The 22,801-nt window shown below is 40.0% G+C and overlaps 1 protein-coding gene across 3 annotated transcripts in view; it reads right to left on the bottom strand.

Moving 5' to 3' along the window:
• SFMBT1 (Scm like with four mbt domains 1) overlaps positions 1 to 22,801 on the bottom strand; it is a 191,524-nt gene that overhangs the window by 45,556 nt on the left and 123,167 nt on the right. For all 3 annotated transcript variants that reach the window (XM_071213612.1, XM_071213613.1, XM_058292609.2), the window contains 2 exons: positions 5,672 to 5,912; positions 235 to 323 (listed from right to left, as the gene is read on the bottom strand). In XM_071213612.1, the coding sequence (XP_071069713.1) occupies positions 235 to 323; positions 5,672 to 5,912 (330 nt within the window). The remainder of the gene's footprint in view (positions 1 to 234; positions 324 to 5,671; positions 5,913 to 22,801) is intronic.

The following is a 22,801-nucleotide window of genomic DNA, read 5'->3' as shown; positions in this document are numbered from 1 at the left end:
ATTCAGAAATTTTTAAGGCACTGAGTAAGCCAACAGTGTTCAATCTCTGAAGGAAAGTTTAATTTACCTAATAAAGCAGAAACTTCTCAATATCCATACTTTTGTCTCATAATAATGACATTTATTTGTTTAGGTGTGGTAAATGAGGAACCAATTTTGAGACTCCTTGGACAGGAAGTATCACTGAAGATTATATGGGATTTCCCTACTGATTCTGTAGATAGTAATACTCACGCCCTCTAGCAGCGCAACAGGAGGACTACATGCTCCCATCAGGGTCTGCCGCAGAAATGCGTCGCAATCAGACACTTTACCTCTGATGCCTAGATGAGGGAATAAATGACTGATTACTTACACTGTCCACCACTAAGCTGCTTCCTAATCCTATGGAAATGGTTTAGAGGTGTACTTGTCATTTTAAGATTTAAGAGTCCAATGGATTACTTCTCTTTTACAAGTTAAAGAACAAAAATCTTCTTCTATTCTAGACAGAGCTACTTCTCTGTTTTGTGTATAACCCTTATTAAACTTACCAAGAAGCAGCTCTGTTACTATAACTTTATCCAAAAAGTCTATCTTCATTATAAAAAAGCTCAAATATATACAAAAGTAGAGAAAATAGTAAATGAATTTCCATGTACCTTAACTTCAACAACTGTCACCTCATGGTCCATCTGTTTGATCTAGACCAGAAGCTAGTTAACTATAGCCTGTGGCCTAATTCAACCCACTGTATGTTTTTAGAAATAAAGTTTTATTAGAATACAACCCTGCCTACTTGTTTATATATTATCTATATCTGCTTTCACATTACAAAGACAGAGTGGAGAGGGTGTGACAGAGACCATGTGGCCCATAAAGCCTAAACTATTTACCATCAGACACTTTACAGTACAGAGTGTATACCCTCTTTTTTTTTTTTTTTAAAAGATTTATTTATTTATTTAATCCCCACCCCATCCCCCGGTTGTCTGTTCTCTGTGTCTATTTGCCGCGTTGTCTTCTTTGTCCGCTTCTGTTGTCATCAGTGGCAGGGGAAGTGTGGGCGGCGCTATTCCTGGGCAGGCTGCACTTTCTTTCACGCTGGGTGGCTCTCCTTACAGGCGCACTCCTTGCGCGTGGGGCTCCCTTACGCGGGGGACACCCCTGCGTGGCACGGCACTCCTTGCGCGCATCAACACTGCGCATGGGCCAGCTCCACACGGGTCAAGGAGGCCCGGGGTTTGAACCGCGGACCTCCCATGTGGTAGACGGACGCCCTAACCACTGGGCCAAGTCCGTTTCCCTGTATACCCTCTTATACTCTATTCCCACTCAATCCCACATTATTTTCTTTTTTCTTTTTTTATTTCTCTCCCCTTCCCTGCCCACCCCACCCACCACCCCAATTGTCTGCTCTCTGTGTCCATTCACTGTGTGTTCTTCTATGTCCACTTGGATTCTTGTCAGCGGCAACAGGAATCTGTGTCTCTTTTTGTTGCATCATCTTGCTGCATCAGCTCTCCATGTGTGTGGTGCCACTCCTGGGCAGGCTGCAGTTTTTTCACGCTGGGCAGCTCTCCTTACGGGGCATGCTCCTTGTGCGTGGGGCTCCCCTACGTGGCACGGAACTCCTTGTGCACATCAGCACTGTGCGTGGGCCAGCTCATCAAATGGGTCAGGAGGCCCTGGGTTTGAACCTTGGACCTCCCATGTGGTAGGCGAACACTCCATCCATTGAGCCAAATCCGCTTCCCCCCATATTATTTTGAAGCAAATTCCTTCAAATTTCATCCATATAAATTTCAGTAAATGTCATTTTTTAAAATAACATTTTTTACCATAACTGAATATCATAACACATTTTAAAAATGAAAAATAATTCCTTAATATCAAATAGTCTATCATCTTCAGATTACCCCCACAATTGTTTCTTTTTTCTTTTTTTTTCAATTTGCCTGGTCAAATCAGGATCCAAATATGACCCAGACAATGCAAATGGTTGATATATCTCTTTGCGTTCTTTTACTTTGTAGGTTTTCTCTCCAACCACTTCCCCCACTTCTGCCACCCACCTCTCTTTTTCTTGTAGCACATTTGTTGAGAAACTCAGTCTTTTGTCCTATACAGAGAGATGTCCAGTCTCTGGTTTTATTAGTTGCCTCCCCACAGTGATCCGTTATTCCACTGTCCTCTCTATTTTCTGTGATTGGTATTTAGAACCAGAGGCTTAGTCAAGTTTAGGTTTGACTCTTTTTTTTGGGGGAGGGGGGGTCAAGTGTATTCCATTAGTGGAGTTATAGCCTTCCATCAAGAGTCACAGGAGGTCTGGTTGTCTCTCCTTTTGTGATTTTAGCAGCTTTTAATGGTTGCTGCATAGATTCATTAGTTTATTAAGGGTTGAAAATGACAAAATCCAAATTTCTTCATTTACTAACCAGAATATTTCTATAAAGAAAAACTTCTTTTCATCAATTATTTGATTACCCCAAGACATAGTTCACAAAAAGAAGCCAGGATATATGCTTATCTTTCTTTTTCCCCTGTATTTACCAGCATTTAAAATTATGAATTGGATCCCCAGCATTTTCTAAAGGTGATCAATGAGGGTTTTATTTAAAAGTTTTATTATAGGGGAGTAGATGTAGCTCAAGTGGTTGAGCGTCTGCTTCCCATGTACAAGGTCCCAGGTTCAATTCCCAGTACCTCCTAAGGAAAAAAAAAGTTTCATTATAAAATCATGACTTAAAACACACATGATGTATTTTATGCCATTGCAGCCAATGCTGTAATTTTTGCATTTCCAACAGAGGTAGTCTCTTCAGGTGGCTCCTGAGTCCTCTTGACATGACTAGCAAATAGTTGTTTCAAGATTCCTCACTGTTAAAACAAACACCATGCAATGGGTTGGCTTAAACAACGGGAATTTATTATCCCCCAATTTTGAGGCTAGAAGTTCAAACCAAGGCATCATCAAGGGGATACTTTCTTCCAGCAGACTGATGTATCCTGGGGCTGCGCTGGGCTCCTCTGTCACTTACCAACGCCTGTGGCAGCTTCTCCTGGCCTCTCCCTTCTAATCTGGGTTCCACAGACTTTCAGCTTCTTGCTTCCTGTGGCTTTCTCTCTTTGTCTGAACTTCATTATGCTTATAAAAGACTCTAGTAATAGGACCAAGACCCATCCTAACTGAAATGGGCCACATCTTTACTGAAGCAATCTCCTCAAAAGGTCCTACTTAAAATAAGTTTGCACCCACATGAGTGAATTAAATTTAAGAACATGTTTTTCTGGGGTACATAAAACTTCAAACCACCACAGTAGTCACTGATATTGTTTTTGCTTTTTGGTATGACAGAATGTTCCAGGCTCATCTTGTACATTTCCTGCCCCAATTCAGCAATCAAATACTTGGATCCCTAATTCCTTTCAATGAAAAAAGCTATTTAGAGATCATAATCGGTTTGTTGGGGTGCTCACTGCTACTAGGTTAGCCAGTGTTTCTTGGGTTTTTCACTGTTCAGACCTAATAAATTTCTCCTCCTCTTCTTCCTCCCCCATTCACATTCCTCTCTTTCTGTTCCTCCTCCTCCAAGATAAATTTTATTAGTAGCTCATATTAATACTTTAACACAAATCCAGGAGTATAGCATTCTTTTTTTACATAACATGATCTATCTAAGCTTGATTTCCTTTCCCCCATGCTTAAAGTCCTAGTTTTCAATTACACTAATTTCATCAATTTGCTTTATCCAACAATACAGAATAAGTTCAAAATAACATCAACTCTGTCACCAACAATATGATTACTGAAAACAGCTTAAGTTTTGTTTTTTTGGTCTTTTTTTTTTCAATATTATTTTATCCTTAGGGTATATATGCCTAGTGGAGATTACATTCAAATTACTGGATTTTAAAGTCATTGAAATAGTTCTGTGTAGTTATTCCATAAGCTCCATATATGGGTTCCTCTGTGTGATTCTGCCTGTTTTCTAGTAATTGCCTTTTTAAAAATTAGTTTCGTTTTATAATTACAAAAAATATCTAAAAAGCTCCAAAGTCAAATCTACACAACATGGCACATTCAAAGTCTAGCTTCAGTCCATGTCCTCTTTATTCCCTTCTTTCCCCTCAGAAAACTTTCTAAAATGGATGATTCTTTCATTTTTAAAAAAACTACACAGACACCCACTCTACTATTCATATACTCTCTTCCTCCACCATTTTGTGCATTTTTCTTTTTTTTCCCATGTAACAATGTATCTTGGCGATCACTCCTTGATTGTACATACATTGTCTAAGGAACTGACCAAGTTAAAGGAAACTTGTGAGACATGACAACTGACAGCAACACATAATTTGGGATTTTCTTTTACTCTATTAAGATTTTTGGCACAAGTGGAAAAATGAAATAAAACTGCAGATTAAATAACAGTGATATATCAAAGTTAAAATCCTATTTCTTATAGTGTAGTGTGGTTACGGATCTCATTTTTGGAAATACATTGAGTATTTATGAGCAAAAGGGCATCATGTCTGCAACTGACTCTCAAATTGTTCAGGAAAAAAAGGAGAGACAGAAAGAAGGATTAAAAAAACATGGTAAAATGTTAACATTTGGGGAAACCTGGCAAAAAACCTCCTGAAATTTTCAATAATATTCTTGCAACTTTTCTGACAATCTGAAATTATGTCAAAATGAGAAGTTAAAAGAAAACCACAGGCGGCGGATTTGGCCCAGTGGTTAGGGCGTCCGTCTACCACATGGGAGGTCCGCGGTTTAAACCCCAGGCCTCCTTGACCCATGTGGAGCTGGCGCATGCACAGTGCTGATGCGTGCAAGGAGTGCCCTGCCACTCAGGGGTGTCCCCCGCATAGGGGAGCCCCACGCGCAAGGAGTACATCCTGTAAAGAGAGCCGCCCAGCATGAAAGAAAGTGCAGCCTGCCCAGAAATGGTGCCGCACACACGGAGAGCTGACACAAGATGACGCAACAAAAAGAATCACAGATTCCCTTGCCACTGACAACAACAGAAGCGGACAAAGAAGACAACGCAGCAAATAGACACAGAGAACAAACAACCCAAGTGGGGGAGGGGAACGGGAGAGAAATAAATAAACCTAAAAAAAAAAAGAAAGAAAACCATATATGGTCTGGTAGTTTCTTAAATCTGCTGTCTCTCTTACCGTCCCCCACCTTTATCTGACCCTTTCTTTTGCCCTTATTGTTTCTGTCCTGTTTAATTTTGATTCTAATACCAAAAGAGCTCCTTCTTGGAAGGGAGCTTTGGTTGGTTTATTTTCAAGAGTTCATAGGGTCCAGACTGCCTGAGGATAAAAGGAGGGATGACAATAAAAACAGATTCAGAACCAACAGCACAGCAATATGGCCCAGTCTACTTAAAGACAACCCTCAGCTCCTGAAGCCTCAAACTTAGATAGCCTTACCATCTTATATAATAATAAGCAATTTACGTTCTCTATGATAAACCTGAGGCTTGACAGAGCTCAGAAAATAATTTTAAAAGACAGGAAAATATGCATGATTTTTTATAAATATTTTCATTCAAAATGTTAACATAAAATTGGATAAACCTATGTACTAGGGAGACTGAAACCTCAAAATTTTGGACAGTCAAAATTTTCCTATGGCAATATTGCCATCATATCTTGAAAGGAAGTATTTTATTACCTTCTGGGGGTTCAAGGATTTTCTTATTCTGCTCACACCACCCAATGGGGTAGAGTTGAGTCTTCCTAATGTCACACCAGAAGTCTGCTTTCCGGTCCTCCCCATAGCCATCATAGCGGAGAAGAAGCAACTGCTCACAAGTGGTAATGATGGTGGCAACCCAGTAGGTTTCAGGATCTGTTTTCACAGCCACCTCCAGTTTCATCCCAGGAGCAAATCCATTCTGCAGACGTGTGTCCACCTGAATAGGGAAATATTATTAACTACCAAGCAAATATCTCAAATAAATATTTCTTTGGCCAACATTTTTTAATAATTTATTTTTGTATTGTGGTAACATACATATAAAATAAACATTGCCATTTTAACCATTTTAAACTGTACAATTCAGTTGCATTAATTACATTTACAATGTTGTGTTACCATACCACCGTCCATGACTAAAACTTTTTCATTACTCAAAACAGAAACTTTACCCTTTAAAAGCATTTTTTATGGCTTCAATTCTAAAGCACTAATACAATAGCATCTTCTCAAGAATAACCCAAGAAATTCCATTGTAACTCACAGAGTTGATCCAAACAAAACAGGAATAGCAACACTGTTCCATACGGCACTGAAGAAAAGATTTAATAGAACTCAATATTTTCACCAAAGCAGTCTACTATGATTCTAGAAAGTATTTTCTATTAAGCATATAAATCACTAAATGTTCAACATTTTACAGTCTTGAAACAGATTAAATATAAATAATTAAATATATTGTGGATAATGAGATCAAAGTTTCTCACTGTTGGAAAAAGAAGTTACACAGAAGGAAAGGGGGAAACTAGAATGAACCTGTAATGTTGGTCTAAGACCAGAGATACCAGCATGAGCTCATGATGAGAGATAGATGGATGGATGACAGGTTTAGAAAAAAGTATGGATGTATATGTATTGTGTGTTAATATACATATATTTTCTAGGACTGTGAACTGAGAGGGCCTAGAAGTGATGATATCCAGTAGCAATGAACAAATTTAGCATTCAAATCTTGGTTTCTAAATGCCACTGTACTTTAAAAGAACACGGGTGATGTATCAGTCAGCCAAAGGGGTGCTCATGGAAAATACCAGAAATCAGTTGGTTTCATAAAAGGTATTTATTTGGGGTAGAAGCTTACAGTGACCAGGCCATAAAGCATAAGTTACTTTCCTCACCAAAGTCTACTGCCACGTGTTGGAGCAAGATGGCTGCCAACGTCTTTCAGGGTTCAGGCTTCCTGGGTTCCTCTCTTCCCAGGGCTCATTTCTCTCCAGGTTCAGCCCCTCTGTTTTCTCCACAAGGTCAGCTGTAGACTATGAGGCTCTCTAGGCTTTGGCGCTCTCCACAAGGCCAGCTATAGACTATCAGGTGACTGGCTCTATCTCTCTCCCCAGGTCTCCATTCTCTCCAGGCTCAGCTGCTCTGCTCTTCTGTGTACTTAACTCCTCAGGCTCCAGTTGACAACTCCCTTGTGCCCTCCTTCTCTGTATCTTTACTTCCCCAGGCTCCATATCAAAAGTCCAACCTCCCTTCTCTGCAGTATGGTTTTCTGTTCAGTCCCCTCTGAACCCAATATAATCTAATATGCCCAGAGGAAAAGACCAGTTCACAAATATAATCTAGTATCTATTTTTGGAATTCATAAAAAATGCCAAACTGCTATAGGCTCCATGAAGAAATGATTGATCTCAATGCTGAGATCAGATATATGAGCCTGGAATATCTTGTGATGCAAGAAAGTAAGGAAATGCTCAAAAAATTATGGAGGCATGCTGAAAGGGCACTGGAGCCAAGCTGAAGGATGGCCTAAAGGCCATATCTGGGACAATTTGAGCAATAAAGTAAATAATGATAGTAATGGATTAAAAGCCTTAAATTTAAATAAAAACCTATGAATACAATGAATAAATTTTAAAAAGGGAAGAGGAGACAAATCTTCCTTACAGTAGAATACCAATTAATAAATACAGAAAAAAACGATGGAAATAGAAAAATCACCATTAGGCAAATATTACAGTTATAAATGCTGCAGGCAAGAATCCTTGATGGATGTTAAAATCAGTATGATAAGAAAAAGAATATCTGCATATGTCAAAGATCCTCCTTGGAGATTCTTATTAATTATAAAGGGGAAAACAGTACCTTTACCATGAAGACCCGGCAAACACCACCTTAACCAAATGATCAAAGGAAAGAAAAATTTATTGACAAAAATGCATTACCCTCAATCTAATCATGGAAAAAAAACAAAACCCCAAATCGTAGAAATATTCTAAAATATAATGACAAGTACTCTTCAAAAGTGTCAAGATCATGAAAGACAAAGAAAGAGGAAGAACTGTAATGCACTGAAAGAGGCTATGGGAAGTATGGCCACTGAAAGCAATGTAGTAACACAATAACTTAAAAGTGACAATGACATCCTGAAAAGGAGAAAGCCAGAGACAGAATGTTTCAAATTCTGTGTAGAACTTCTGCCCCCATTTCATTACCACCCTGCTGTCTTCCGGAAGGTTAATCACAATCTTGAATTTTAATTCTCTGGTTAACATTGCCTGTGTTTTGACTTTAAGTTAGTGGAATTAGACAGTATCGAAATTCTTCTTTTGCAAACACCACTTCAGAGGTTTATTCAGGCTGTCACATGTTAACATTTCTTTGCTGTGTAGTATTCACTTATATGAATATCCGTAGTTCATTCTAAATTCTATGTGTTTTGAATAATCTGCAGTTTTGGGAAGCTACAGTTAATGCTTTCATTAACATTTTTGTATTTGTCTTCTGATGCCCATATACATGAATTTCTCTAACAGATACACCCAAACTGTCTTCCAAAGTGGTTATATCAATTCACTTTTCCTATAGCATATAAGAAATCCTGTTGGCTCCAAAATTCTAATAGCATTGGTATTTTCAGTCTTTCTAATTTTAATCATTTTGCATGTGTGTCATGTATCTCATGGTGATTTTAATTTTCATTTGCCTGATTGGTAATGAAGTTGAGAACCTTTACATTTATTAGTCATTTAGATTTCTTCTTTTGGGAAAGGCCTGTTCAAATCTCTTGCCCATTTTTCTACTGAGTCTATATTTTAGTTATCAGTTCTTTGTCCAGTTACATGCATTACAAATATCACTCTTTTGATGACATGGTTTTTTTTTAAGATTTATTTATTTATTTAATTTCCCCCCCCTCCCCTGGTTGTCTGTTCTTGGTGTCTATTTGCTGCGTCTTGTTTCTTTGTCCGCTTCTGTTGTCGTCAGCGGCACGGGAAGTGTGGGCGGCGCCATTCCTGGGCAGGCTGCTCTTTCTTTTCACGCTGGGCGGCTTTCCTCACGGGCGCACTCCTTGCGCGTGGGGCTCCCCCATGCGGGGGACACCCTTGCGTGGCAGGGCACTCCTTGCGCGCATCAGCACTGCGCATGGCCAGCTCCACACGGGTCAAGGAGGCCCGGGGTTTGAACCGCGGACCTCCCATATGGTAGACGGACGCCCTAACCACTGGGCCAAAGTCCGTTTCCCTGATGACATGTTTTGATATAAAGAAGTTCTTAATTTTAATGCAGCTTATCAATTTTTCTTTAAAATAACGAGTTTTTCCTATATCTTTAAACAAATTTTTCCAAATCCCTAGAGGTTATAAAGATACATTATCCTATATTATTTTCTAGAAGTCTTTCATACTTAGAACTAATATCCACCTGGAATTCATCTTTGGGTATATTAGGTTGGGGGCAGGCTCTACTTCCATATGCATATACAATTGACTCAGTACCCTTCCCCACCATTATAAACAGCCACCTTTATCATAAATCAAGTATCCCTTTTAACATGATTCTGATTTGTCTTTCCTTACAGCAGCACTATACTGTCTTTTTTTTTTTTTGAAAGAATCTTTTTACTTATTTCCCCCCCTCCCCCTGGTTGTCTGCTCTTTGTGTGCATTTGCTGTTTGTTCTTCTTTGTCCACTTGCATTCTTGTCAACAGCACTGGGAACCTGTGTCTTTTTTTTTTTTTTTTTTTTGAGAAGGAAAATTGGTTTATTGATGGCCGGCTGGACTTGGGAGCTTTCTGTTTCAAACCTGACCCTCGAACAAGATTTTGAAGTTCTTTTCATACAGGGTGGGGAGTCAAATGGTGCTTTTATCAAAGAAAACTATTTTCTTTGTTAAGTCTTTGCCTGATTACCAGATAGGTTTTGGATTAACATATCACCCACATTTCAGGTGAGCTTTTATTAGCAACTTGTCCACATCCTGTATGGATGCACCTAAAAGAAGACTCGAGTCACACTGCTTTGGATGTCACACATGACCCTCAATGAGGTCTTTTCTGCGGTTCCTGATACTAATTTGGAAGACTCACTGACTTCTTCGGGCCCCAGTTGTTGGGGATTTGGACCCAAAAGGTATCAGGAATAAAAGAAAGAGAAAGAGGGGGAGGGGAAGGGGGAGGGGAGGGGGAGGGGAAGGGGAGGGGGAGGGGGAGGGGAAGGGGAGGGGGAGGGGGAGGGGAAGGGGAGGGGGAGGGGGAGGGGGAGGGGAGGGGAAGGGGAGGGGAGGGGGAGGGGAAGGGGAGGGGAAGGGGAAGGGGAAGGGGGAGGGGAGGGGGAGGGGAGGGGGAGGGGAAAGGGAAAGGGATCAGGGGGTCTGTGAGTAGAGACTCATCAGACCCTATGTCTCTTTTTATTGCGTCATCTTGCTGCATCAGCTCTCCATGTGCACAGCGCCACTCCTGGACAGGCTGAGCTTTATTTGCATGGGGCAGCGCTCCTTACGAGGTGCACTCCTTGCACGTGGGCTCCCCTACACAGGGGACACCCCTGCGTGGCATGGCACTCCTTGTGTGCATCAGCACTACGTGCGGGCCAGCTCATCACACGGGTCAGGAGGCCCTTGGTTTGAACCCTGGACCTCCCATGTGGTAGGCGGATGCTTTATCAATTGAGCCAAATCCACTTCCCTATACTGTCTTAAATGTGAAATTCAGTACAGAAAGTCTTCTCATTTTGTCTTATTCATTAGGTGTGTCTGACTATCCTTAGTCCTTTATATATTTTTTCATATAAGTTTTAGAATCAGCTTGTCATTTCTACTAAAAAAAGATTCTGGTATTTGATTTGGGCTGCAGTAAATATACAGACCTATTTGCGAGAACTTACCATGTATGAGTCTTCCAATCCATGAAACAAGATAGAGCGCTCCATTTATTTTGGTCTTTAAAATAAAATGGGGTGGAGTTGTTTCTTTGGAATTTTTGTTGCATATATTCCCAGGCATTTACTTTTTTTTTTTTTTTTAAAGATTTATTTATTTAATCCCACCCCCCCCCCTCCCCCGGGTTGTCTGTTCTCTGTGTCTGTTTGCTGCATCTTGTTTCTTTGTCCGCTTCTGTTGTCATCAGCGGCATGGAAGTGTGGGCGGCGCCATTCCTGGGCAGGCTGCACTTTCTTTCGCGCTGGGCGGCTCTCCTTACGGGCGTACTCGTTGCGCGTGGGGCTCCCCTACGCGGGGGACACCCCTGTGTGGCAGGGCACTCCTTGCGCGCATCAGCATGGCACATGGGCCAGCTCTACACGGGTCAAGGAGGCCCGGGGTTTGATCTGGGGACCTCCCATGTGGTAGACGGATGCCCTAACCACTGGGCCAAGTCCGTTTCCTGGCATTTACTTTTTTGATGTTATTATAAAAAGTATCTTTCAATTTCCTTTTTTTGTTGTTGCTGATATACAGAAAAATAACTTTATACTGACTGTTTCCAGTAAGCGTACTAAAACTGCTCATTAATTCTAATAATATATCTGCAAGTTCTTTCATTATCTGCAAAAAACGCCCTTTTTTTTCTTTCTTTCACGTTATCAGCTTTTCTTTGTTTAATGTATTGTCTAGAACATGGAGACTGATGCAGCAAGATGATTTTTTCATAGATATCCTTTATTCAATTAAGGAAATTCTCATCTACAGCCAGATTTTTTATCATGAGAGGGTAATGAATCCTATCAATAAGTTTTCTGTTAAGTATTGAGATGACCATGTGAATTTTTTTCCCTCTGTTATTCTGTTACTATGGGGAATTATACTAGTTGACTTTATAGTAAACTACCTTGCATTCCTAGAATAATCAACTTATTACTCATGTATTATTCTTTTTAAATACAGCTACATTCCACTTATTATTTTGTAAAGGGGTTAATTTTGCATCTATCTTCATGAATGACACATTTGTAATTTTCCTTCTCATAAGGTTTAGCAAACAAAGGTTTCACTCATCTTAAAACAAGTTGGGGGCTAGCCCCTCAACTTGGTAATAATTGTGTGGGGGTCTATTTCTGGGCTCACTACCCTGTTCCACTGATCTACTGGTCGGTTCTTTCACCATTCTTTCACTATCTTGAGTACTACAGCTTTATCCTAAGCCTTGCAATTGGACAGTGTCTTCCTCATTCTTCTTCAGTATTGTGGTAGCTATTCTGGGTTTTCTGCCTTTCCACGTAAACATTCTAATCAGTTTGCTCTCAATTTAATTGATTTTTGCTTTTATCTTTTTATTTACTTCCTTATACTTGAGTTTAATTTGCTCTTTCTTTTTCTAGTTTCCTAAGGTGGAAATTTAGATTATTCATTTGATCTCATTTTTTAATGTAACTATTTATTACTACATATTTCCTTCTAGGCACTGTATTTTTTTTTTTACGATTTTTATTTTATTTATTTCTCTCTCCTCCCCCTCTCATTGTCTGCTCTCTGAGTCCATTCACTGTGTGTTCTTCTGTGTCGCCTTGCATTCTTGGCAGCACTGGGAATCTGTGTCTCTTTTGGTTGTATCATCTTGCTGCGTCAGTTCTTTGTGTGTGCGGCGCCACTCCTGAGTGGGCTGTGCTTTTATTGTGTGGGGTAGCTTAATGCAGGGCGCACTCTTTGCGCATGGGGCTCCCCTACGCAGGGGACACCCCTCCGTGGCATAGCACTCCTTGTACGTGGCAGTGCTGTGCGGTAGGCACTGTATTTTGATGTTGTGACCCATTTTCATTCAATTGAAAATATTTTCTAAATTCTCTTTGACACATGGGTTAATTAAAAGTGTGTAGGGAAGCAGACTTGGCCCAATGGATAGGGCATCTGCCTACCACATTGGAGGTCCACGGTTCAAACCCCAGGCCTCCTTGACCTGTGCAGAGCTGGCCCATGTGCAGTGCTGATGCGCGCAAGGAGTGCCCTGCCATGCAGGGGTGTCCCCCGCGTAGGGGAGCCCCACATGCAAGGAGTGCACCCCATAAGGAGAGCCGCCCAGTGCGAAAGAAAGTGCAGTCTGCCCAAGAATGGCGCCACACACACGGAGAGCTGACACAAGAAGATGACACAACAAAAAGAAACAGATTCCCAGTGCCGCTGATAAGGATAGAAGTGGTCACAGAAGAACACACAGCAAATGGACACAGAGAGCAGACAACTGGTGGGGGAGGGTGGGGAATAAATTAAAAAAAAAAAAAAAAAAGTGTGTTGCTTAAATATTTGTGGGGTTTTCCAGACATCTTTCTATTACTGATTTCTAATTAAATTATGCTATTACAACTTGAGAACATAATTTGTATGATTTCATTTCTTTTAAATTTGTTAAGGTTTGTTTTATGTTCCAAAACATGGTATATCTTGGTGAATAATCCATATGCATTTGAAAAGAATGCATATTCTTTATATATTTATGTATTTATATTTGCTTTTGTTAAGTGGAGTGTTCCATAAATGTCACTTAGGCTAAGATAGTTGATAGTGTTATTCAGGTCTTCTGTATCTTTGCTGATTTTATGTGTACTTGTTTAGTGAATACTGAGAAAGGAGAGCTGAACTCTACTATAATTGCCGATTTGTATATTTTTCTTCTCAGTTCTACCAATTTTTGCTTCAAGTATTTTGAAGTGGTTGCTAGATGCTGTATTGGTCTGTGAAAGGGGTGCTGATATAAAGTACCAGAAATCTGTTGGCTTTTATAAAGGATATTTCTTTGGGGTAGAAGCTTACTGTTATATGGCCCTAAAGAGTCCAACTCAAGGTTGTTTTCTCACCAAAGTTAGCTGCCACATGTTAAAGCAAGATGGTCCCTGGTATCTGCCTGGTCTCTCAGGGCTTCCTCTATCAGTCTCTGGCAAGGGCTCATTTCTTTCTGGGCCTTCATAGTTTGCAGCTGCAGAAAACAGAGTTTCTGCAGCTGCAAACTATTAGGCGAATGGCTCGACTCTCCTGTGGTTCCCAGATTAAAAATGACAAAGTCTTTCCTCTTCCATGTGTCTACTTAAAGAGTGTACGTTTACATCCACCCACCAAGGGGGCAGGGACACAACCTGAGTCACACGCTACTGATGTGGTTGAATCAGAAGCCCTAAATTGATTTTATCAAGAAAACCTAAAACCTCTTAATTTAGTACTATCAAAGGGCATCACACCAGAGGAATAGATCAGTTTACATAATCTCTTTGGGGGATTCATAAATAATCTCAAACTGCCACAGATGCCTACACATTTAGGATCATTATGTATTCTTGGTAAAATGACCTTTTTATAATTATATAATGCCCTTCTCTGTCCTTGGTAAGAGTCCTTGCTCTGAAGCCTACTTTTTGTCAGTTTTTTTTTTCTTGAAATATATCACCCACACACAAACATACATAAACAAGAAGTGTATAGTAGTAGTTGTGAACTTACAGAACAAACATATATAACATCATACAGGACTCTCATAACTCACTCTACCACCAACACCTTACATTGTTGTTAAACCTTTTTAACTAATGACTAAAGAGCGTTGTCAAAATATTACTACTAACCGAAGTATTTTTTCCCCAACCCTCCCTATTATTATTATCTTTGTATCATTTATATATGAACATACATAAACAATTAAGTGTATAGTAAAAGTTGTGAACTCACAAAGCAAACAAGCATAACATCATACAGGGGTCCCACACATCAACCCTCCACCAACATCTTGCATTGTCGTGAGATGTTTGTTACAAATTATGAAAAAGTATTGTCAAAATCTTACTACTAACTATAGTCCTTATCTTACATTTGGTGTTTCCCCCCCAACCCACGCTATTATTGTTTTTTAAATATGTATTTTTTATGACAGAAGTTGTAAACTTATAGAAACAATTATGTGCATGTGCAGAATTCCCAAACAACTCCCCCCCCACCAACACACCACACTGGTGGAACACTTGTTACAGGTAAGATAATATCATCTAATTGTTATCACGTCCATAGTGTACATTTGGCTCACAACTTCCATACTGCCTCATTATCAACATAGTACATCTTTTGCATAGATGCAAGAATATTATATTATTACTGCTAACCACAGTCCACAGATCACTCCAGTTGTATTTTTCCCATGCATTCCCAACACCCTCCAGTAGTGATGTACATTTGCTCTAGTTCACAAAAGACACTCTTGCATCTGTACCATCAACCACAATTCTCATCCACCTCTTGGTTTACTGTGCTATTCAGTTCCTAGATTATTCTCTAGCATTCTGTCATTTGGCATTTACAAACCTAGACTACCATTTTCAGCCCATCCCCATTTAGAAACTAGCTGTTACTCACTATTTGTTACTATCCATTCTATACATTTCCACACTTTTACAGTAATGCTAATTAAAACTTCTACATACATTAAACATCAGTAGTCCATCTCAGTCCTTCTCTTACCTCCTTTAAGAATCCATCACCTACTATTCAGGTCTTGAAGGTATTTACCTACAATTTCTTCTAGGAGTTCTATGGTTCTTGCTTTTATTTTTAGGTATTTGATCCCTTTTGAGTTAATTTTTGAATAAGGTGTGAGATAGGGGTCCTCTTTCCTTCCTTCGGCTATGGATATCCAGTTCTTTCAGCACCATATTGCTGAACGGACTGTTCTGCCCAAGCTGTGTGGGTTTGACAAGCTAGTCAAAAATTGCTTGACCATACATGTGAGGGTCGGTTTCTGAACCATCAATTTGGTTCCATTGGTCAATGTGTTTGTCTTTATGCAAGTACCATGTTGTTTTTACCACTAAAGCTAAGTAATATGATTTAAAGTCTGGAGATGAGGGTTCACTTTTCCTTTTTATTCAGCACCCCTTAACCTTTCAAATACATTTGATAATCGTGCTTTCAATTTTTTTTAATGCTGTTGGAATTTTTATTGGGATTGCATTGAATCTGTATGTCAATTTGATTAAAATTGACATCTTAATGATATTTAGTCTTCCAATCCATGAGCATGGAATGTTCTTCCAGTCATTTAGGTTTTTTAAATTTCTTTTAACATTGAATTGCAGTTTTCTGAATACAAGTGCTTTACATCGTTGGTTAGTTTATTCCTGACTACTTGACTTTTATCTGTCATATTTTATTTTCACCACTCTTTTGACACTTTTAGTTACTTCTATTGATATAATCTTCATTTCTAGACTCTTTTCCAGGCCCCTCTCTCCTGTCTTCTCTTTTCAGGCTCTAGCACATCCTTTAGTATTTCCTGAAAATTTGGTCTCTTGCTTAGAAATTATCTCATTTTCTGTTTATCTGTGAATATTCTAATCCTACCCTCATTTCTGAAAGACAGTCTTGCTGGATATAAGATTCTTGCCTGTAAGTTTTTCTCGTGTATTATCTTAAATATATCAGACCACTGTCTTATTGCCTCCATGGTTTCCGGTAAGAAACCACACTTAATCTTATAGGGTATCTCTTATATGTTATGCATTGCTTTTCTCTTGCTGTTCTCAGAATTCTCTCTTTGTCTTTGGCATTTGACATTCTGATTAGTATGTGTCTTGGAGTTGGTCTCTCTGCACTTTTTTGTATGGGAGTACATTGTGCTTCTTGGACATGGATATCTATGTCCTTTAGTAGGGTTGGGAAATTTTCTACTATTATTTCTTCAAATATTCCTTCTGCCCCTTTTCCCTTCTTTTCTCCTTCTGGGACACCCATGACATGTATGTTTGCACATCTCTGGCTGTCGTCTAGTTCCGTGAGACCTTGTTCAATTTTTTCCATTCTTTTCTTCATCTGTTCTTCTGTATGCTCACTTTCAGAGGCTGTTTCTTCAAGCTCTTTCTCTTGCCTCCTCAAATCTGCTATTATATGATTCCAATGTTTTTTTAAATTTCATTTATTATACCTTTCATTCCCATAAGATCTCCTATTTTTCTATGTATGCTTTCAAATTCTTCTTTGTACTCATTCAGTGTCTTATTTTTTTTAAAGATTTATCTTATTTATTTCTTCTCCCCCCATTGTCTGCTCTCTTGTGTCCATTTACTGTGCATTCTTCTGTGTCTGTGTGCATGCTCAGTGGCACTGGGAATCTATGTCTCTTTTTGTTGCGTCATCTTGCTATGTCAGCTCTTTGTGTGTGCAGCACCATTCGTGGGCAGGCTGTGCTTTTTTTGCGTGGGGTGGCTCTCCTTGCAGGGCACACTCCTTGCGCATGGGAGTCCCCCATGTGGCATGGCATGGCACTCCTTGTGCACAGCAACACTGTGCACAGGCCAGTATAACACAGAGGCCAGGAGGCCCTGGATTTGAACCCTGGACCTCCTATATGGTAGGCAGATGCTCTATCAGTTGAGCCACATCCGCTTCCCTCCAGTGTCTTCTTAATATCCTTAATCTCTTGAGCTGTCTCATCGAATTTATTAGGGAGATTTTTTTGAACATCTATGATTAGTTGTCTCAATCTCCTTTATGTCAGCTCCTTTATGTCAGCTGGAGGCTTGTCTTGTTCCTTTAACTGGCCATAGCTTCCTGTTTCTTGGTGTGGATTGTAATTTTTGGTTAGTGTCTTGGCATCTGGCTTACTAGAGTATTTATTCTGGGTGCAGCTTTTCTCTTTAGTTTAGGGCTTCCTGCCCTTTATCCCTTGCTGGTTGTGCAGTAAGAGCCAAGGATGTGATTGGTGCTATAAGCTGTGGAGGCTCAAGCAGCCCTCATCGTCCCAGAGACTGATGAAGCTTCTCTCAACTTTCTCTTTTGCCAGAGGTAGGGACAGAGTCATAGCTGTGTAGAATAATTCTAGTTTCGCAGGTCTAGACTGTAGTAGCCCGCAGAAACTGATGAAGCTTCATGCCCCTTTCTCCCCTGCCTGGGGTGGGGATGGAGCTGGAGATGTGGGCAGCAACATATGCAGTGCAGGTCCAAGATGATCACAGTTGCCCCAGTAGACTTCTGATTATTCAGTTTGTGCCAGCCAAATGTACCTGCAGCTTCCTGGATATGGTGGTGTAGGGCTAAGCCACCCTCCTCCTTGCCAGAGGTGGGACTAAAGCCTACTCTAGGGTTGTAGGCAGGTCCTACTATCACTATGATTTTCAGTCCGCCTGGCTTCCCCTCAGGCTGGGAGCGGAGTCAAAATGGCAGCCGCCAGCCTCTTTCCGACTTGGGCAGATTCACACCCAGCTATTCCCAGGGTTATATCTTAGCCAGCCGAGTCTACCAATCAGTAGCTGAAATTGGCAGCCAACCATCTCCTCCCGTTTTTAGGAAATGGAGCTTCCAATTCCAGCCACAGAACAGCTCCTGGACAGCTTGTGCCACCAGAGTAGGATCATCACCAGCCTCCGCAACTAGGCCAGTAATCTCCCAAAGAGGCTGGTGCAAGTCCCAGCAGCTTCCTCCCTGCTGGAGGTGGGGCTGGGGCCTAGGCTAGAGGTGCAATTTGATCTAGATGGAAAGAAGCCTTTGTTTCCTACCAGGACTGTGATTTTCAGTTCGCCCCGCTTCCCCTTGTGGAGTTAAGATGGCAGCTACTGACCTCTTTCTGGCTTGGACAGGCTCAGACTTTAGCTGTTCCCAGGAATATACTTTAGCCCACTGAATTTACTCATTCGCAGCTGAAGTTGGTACCCAACCATCTCTTCCTCCCCTGTTTCTGGGAAGTGGAGCTTCAATTCCAGCCACGGACAGCTCCCAGGACGGCTCGTGCCTCCAGTAGAGGATGGGCACCAGCCTCTGGGGCATGGAGCACTCTACTTATGAGACTTCTCTGCAGATGCACAGCCTCCTCCTTCCACTCCTTCAAGGATGTTACGGGATGCTCTTCTGGTCTCCTGGAACCCCCAAACTAATGCTTCAGCTAGCTCCACATAGTTCTGGGTGTTTGCTAACTGCCCTGTAGCAAGAGCTGACTCTGGGAGTGTCTTACTCCACTGCCATCTTGCTGGTTGTCTACCTCTCATAATTCATTTGATTAATGTTTGTATGCATACATTTTTTTTCATCTTTTTGCTTTTATCATATGTCTTTATATTTAAATTGGGTTTCTTGTAAACAGAGTTGGATCTTTTCTTTTTAATCAAATATGACAATCTGGCTTTTAACTGGCATTTTAGATCATTTATATTTAATATATTTATTGATGTGGGTGGATTAGAATCTACCATACTGCAACCTGTTTTCTATTTATACCTTCTTCTTTCTCTTTTTTTTCCTTTTCCTGCCTTATACCTCTTTTTAAAAAGTAATGGGTGGGAAGCAGACATGGCTCAACTGGTTGGGTTCCCATCTATCATGTGGGAGGCCCTGGGTTCGCTTCTCAGGGCCTCCTTGTGTAGGCAAGGGTGGCCCGCACCCGCGGATAGCTGGCACAGCTGGATCGCTCAACAAAGGGAGACAAGCAGACACAGAAGAGCGTACAGTGGATGGACAGAGAGAGCAGACAGCAAGCAAGCGGCAAGCGGACAGGGGAGGGGGGATAAATAAATAACAAGAAGAAATAAAATCTTAAAAAAAAAGTAATAGGTGCTCAGAATTTACAATATGTATCTTTAACTAATGGCACTCTATTTACAAATAATGCAATAGCATTTCACATGTAGCATAGAGATCTTAAACTGTGTTCTCTCAATCTCTCCCTTCTATCCTTTGTGCTACTGTAGTCATGTATTTCACTTTTACGTATACTATACACATACAATACATTGCTCACATATTTACTTCAAACTGTTATCTTTTAGAAATATTAAAAATAAGAAAAAATGAACTTTATACCTACTTTCATTTGTCATTTCTAGCATTTTTTATTTCTTTGTGTAGATCCAAATTTCTGACTTGCACCAAATTCCTTATGCCTTAAGAACTTCCCTTAATAGTTTTTGTAGGGTACACCTGCTGATGAGGAATTCACTCAATTACTGTTTTCCTGAAGTCTTTTATTTCTTCTTCATTTATGGAAGAAATTTTCATTGGATATAGAACTCTGGAAAGATAGGTGCTTTCTTTCAACATTTAAAGATGTCATTCACTGTCTTCTGGTTTACACACACTTCTTGTCTTCTGGATTACATAATTTCTGAAGAGAATTTTCCTATAATCCTTGCCTTTATTCCTCTGTATGTATCTTTTTTTCACTGGAGGTCTTCAAGATTTTCTTTCTCTTTGGTTTTCAGCCTCCTGAATATGATCTGGATGGGTTTTGTTTGTTTAATATTTATCCTGCTTTGTGTTCTCAGAGTGTCTTAGTACCATGGTTCCTTTGGAAAAATATCCACCATTGGCTCTTCAAATATCTCCTCTTCTTCACATACTCTCTTCTCCTTCTGAGATTCTAATGAAGAATATATCAAAATTTCTGATATTACCCTGCAGCTTTTGGGTGTTCTAGTCTGTTTTTTGGGTTGTTTTTTTTTTAACCACTCTTTTCTCATTGCATTTCAGTCTGGGTAATTGGTATTGCCCTATCTTCAGGATTACTGATCTTTTCTTCATTTGAGTCAATCCCACTGAGGAGCCTGCCAAAGACATTTATCTTCTCCACTTACCATGTTTTTGATTTCTACTATTTCCACTTTATTCTTTCTAATAGTTTCCAGTTCTCTTCTCAAACTCCCATTTTGGTCATGCATGTTGTTCATCTATTCCACTAGAGCTTTTAACATACTAATCATAGTTATTTTAAATCCCATCTGATAGTTTCAACATCTGGGTCTAGATATATCTAAGCCCGGTTCTACCGATTGCTTTATCTCTTGACAGTAAGCTGTTTTTTTTCTGGTTTCTTTATGCATCTCATAATTATTGGTTGAAAACTAGTCATCTTGTGTAAAACAGGTGAGACTGAGGCAAAAGTATATAATTATGACTGGAACTAGATATGCTTGTTCTTTTGTTAAGCCATTAGCCTACAGTGCAGGGTGGGGATGGGGGTGGCACTGAGTCAATCTAGGCAGGAGTGAAGTTGGGTTGGGATTTTGTTGTTGCAATGGTTATTTTCAGGGCATCACAGATTTCAAATTCCTCTAACGTCATCTAGAATTTAGGAGTATATGCTCATTGCCAGGGCTTTTTCCTCAAAGTCTGCTCCTCTACACTCAGTTTTAGGTCTTCCCTTTATGACCATACCTCAGAAAACACCCCTCTCCATGTTATTGCTTCTCTTCAGGCAAAAGACACCGCTGTTAACCCAATACTTACTAACCTGGTGGTGGAGAGGGAGGGAGAAGCATTCTCTGAGGTTCAGCCTTGGTCTCAGGCAAGCTCTGTGTCCCTGAGTCTCGGGGTTGCACCACAACTTCTCAGTGATCCCGCCTCTCCCCCAGATGTAGGGGATCTCTAATGCTTTGGGCACAGAATGTATTTCTGTCTCTCTCCCAAGGAGAGAGAGTTGGTTTTTCTGTTCTACTCCCCTATCTTATGTGGTAGGGCTGAGAGGGTCTGCATCCCCTCCTCCAGCAGTTTAAATTTTTTGTTCTTGAGCATACAAGTAGTGCATTTCCCATAGAGGCTGCTGTTCTCTTCCCCCAAGTATGTACCATCAGGAAAGCTTTTTCACTCTCCTCAAGCCTTCCTCCCTTCAAATCTGGTTTATCTGTAATTTCTCTTTCTGCCCTGCCTTCCTTCTCAAGACTTTGTTTCAAACTGGATCCTGTAAAATTCTTTTCAGTGGCGTCCAAATCCATTTCCATTACCTCAAACAAGAGATTGTTGTTTTTCCCTTGACGGTGTGACAAATACTCTGAAAAGCTGAATTCTACCACCTTTGTGTGTGATCTGCCAGCCACAGGGGCCTCTTCTCAGCATCTTCCTGCAGCCATACTTAATCTTCACTACGTTTGGCAGCTGTTCACCATACACTGTGATTCAGGTTTGGAAATATTTCCTATGCTTAACAATGAGAGAGTTAAGCAAAGGAAGTTAAGCTTGTTTTTCATTACCTTTGTTGCTTTGTCATTCAAAGAGGAAAAGATGGACTCTATTTATTTATTTATTTTTAGTAGGTACCAGGGATTCAACTCGGAACCTCCCACACTGAGCAACACCTGCTTCTTTAAAAAAAATGGTATTTTAAAACCAGAATTTTGGTAAGGGAATTTATCCTCCATTTGTACTTTACTATAAATAATAAGCTTACGTGAATATATATCAGAATAGGAATAACATTAAAAACAAGAATGCAAAGGCATTACCTAACTGCTAGCAGTTTATCCTGTTTCTATTATGTTAAAAAATATATTGAAAACAATTACAAAAGATTGGCCAAGCAATATAAAATGAAATCCTTAACTGAAATGCCTAATTGTCACCACATCAACTTAAGAGACACATAAATGAACTAAGAAATAATCAAAAATGACAATTAAGATGATTGATGTTTAAATGAAGATGAACTAAAAATAGCAGGACTCTTCAACTTATAACCAACTTCACAAAATCACAAGCTATGGGAGCATTCATATCTTCACAAATAATGGCCTGTTGAATAGGAAATAAGTAGTTTTAGGATCAATAACATCATGAGCATTCAGGGGCCCTTGAGGGTGAATAACATTTTTTTAAAGTGTAGCTATAAATTACTAACAAAAGTTGAAGAATTTTCTCATATAACATAGGACAAATATTTTGTCTGTCTCTTGACAAAGTATAAAACAGGCCTTTTAGAACAAAAAACTGTGCTGCAGAAGTCAGTAATGTGACCCAATTTAAGACATTACTTATGTTTCTGCACAAAGTGAGGAAAAATGAACAATGTTATTAAAATTACATTCAATGAGAAAACCAATAGTCCTAAAATGCTACAAAATGAAATCTAAGAAAATAAAACCTTTTTTTTCCCATTTACG

The sequence above is a fragment of the Dasypus novemcinctus genome, unplaced genomic scaffold (genome assembly GCF_030445035.2).
Source record: "Dasypus novemcinctus isolate mDasNov1 unplaced genomic scaffold, mDasNov1.1.hap2 scaffold_157, whole genome shotgun sequence".
Taxonomy (NCBI): domain Eukaryota; kingdom Metazoa; phylum Chordata; class Mammalia; order Cingulata; family Dasypodidae; genus Dasypus; species Dasypus novemcinctus.
The sequence above is the reverse complement of the archived record's forward strand: the minus strand, read 5'-3'. Positions and strand labels throughout refer to the sequence as shown.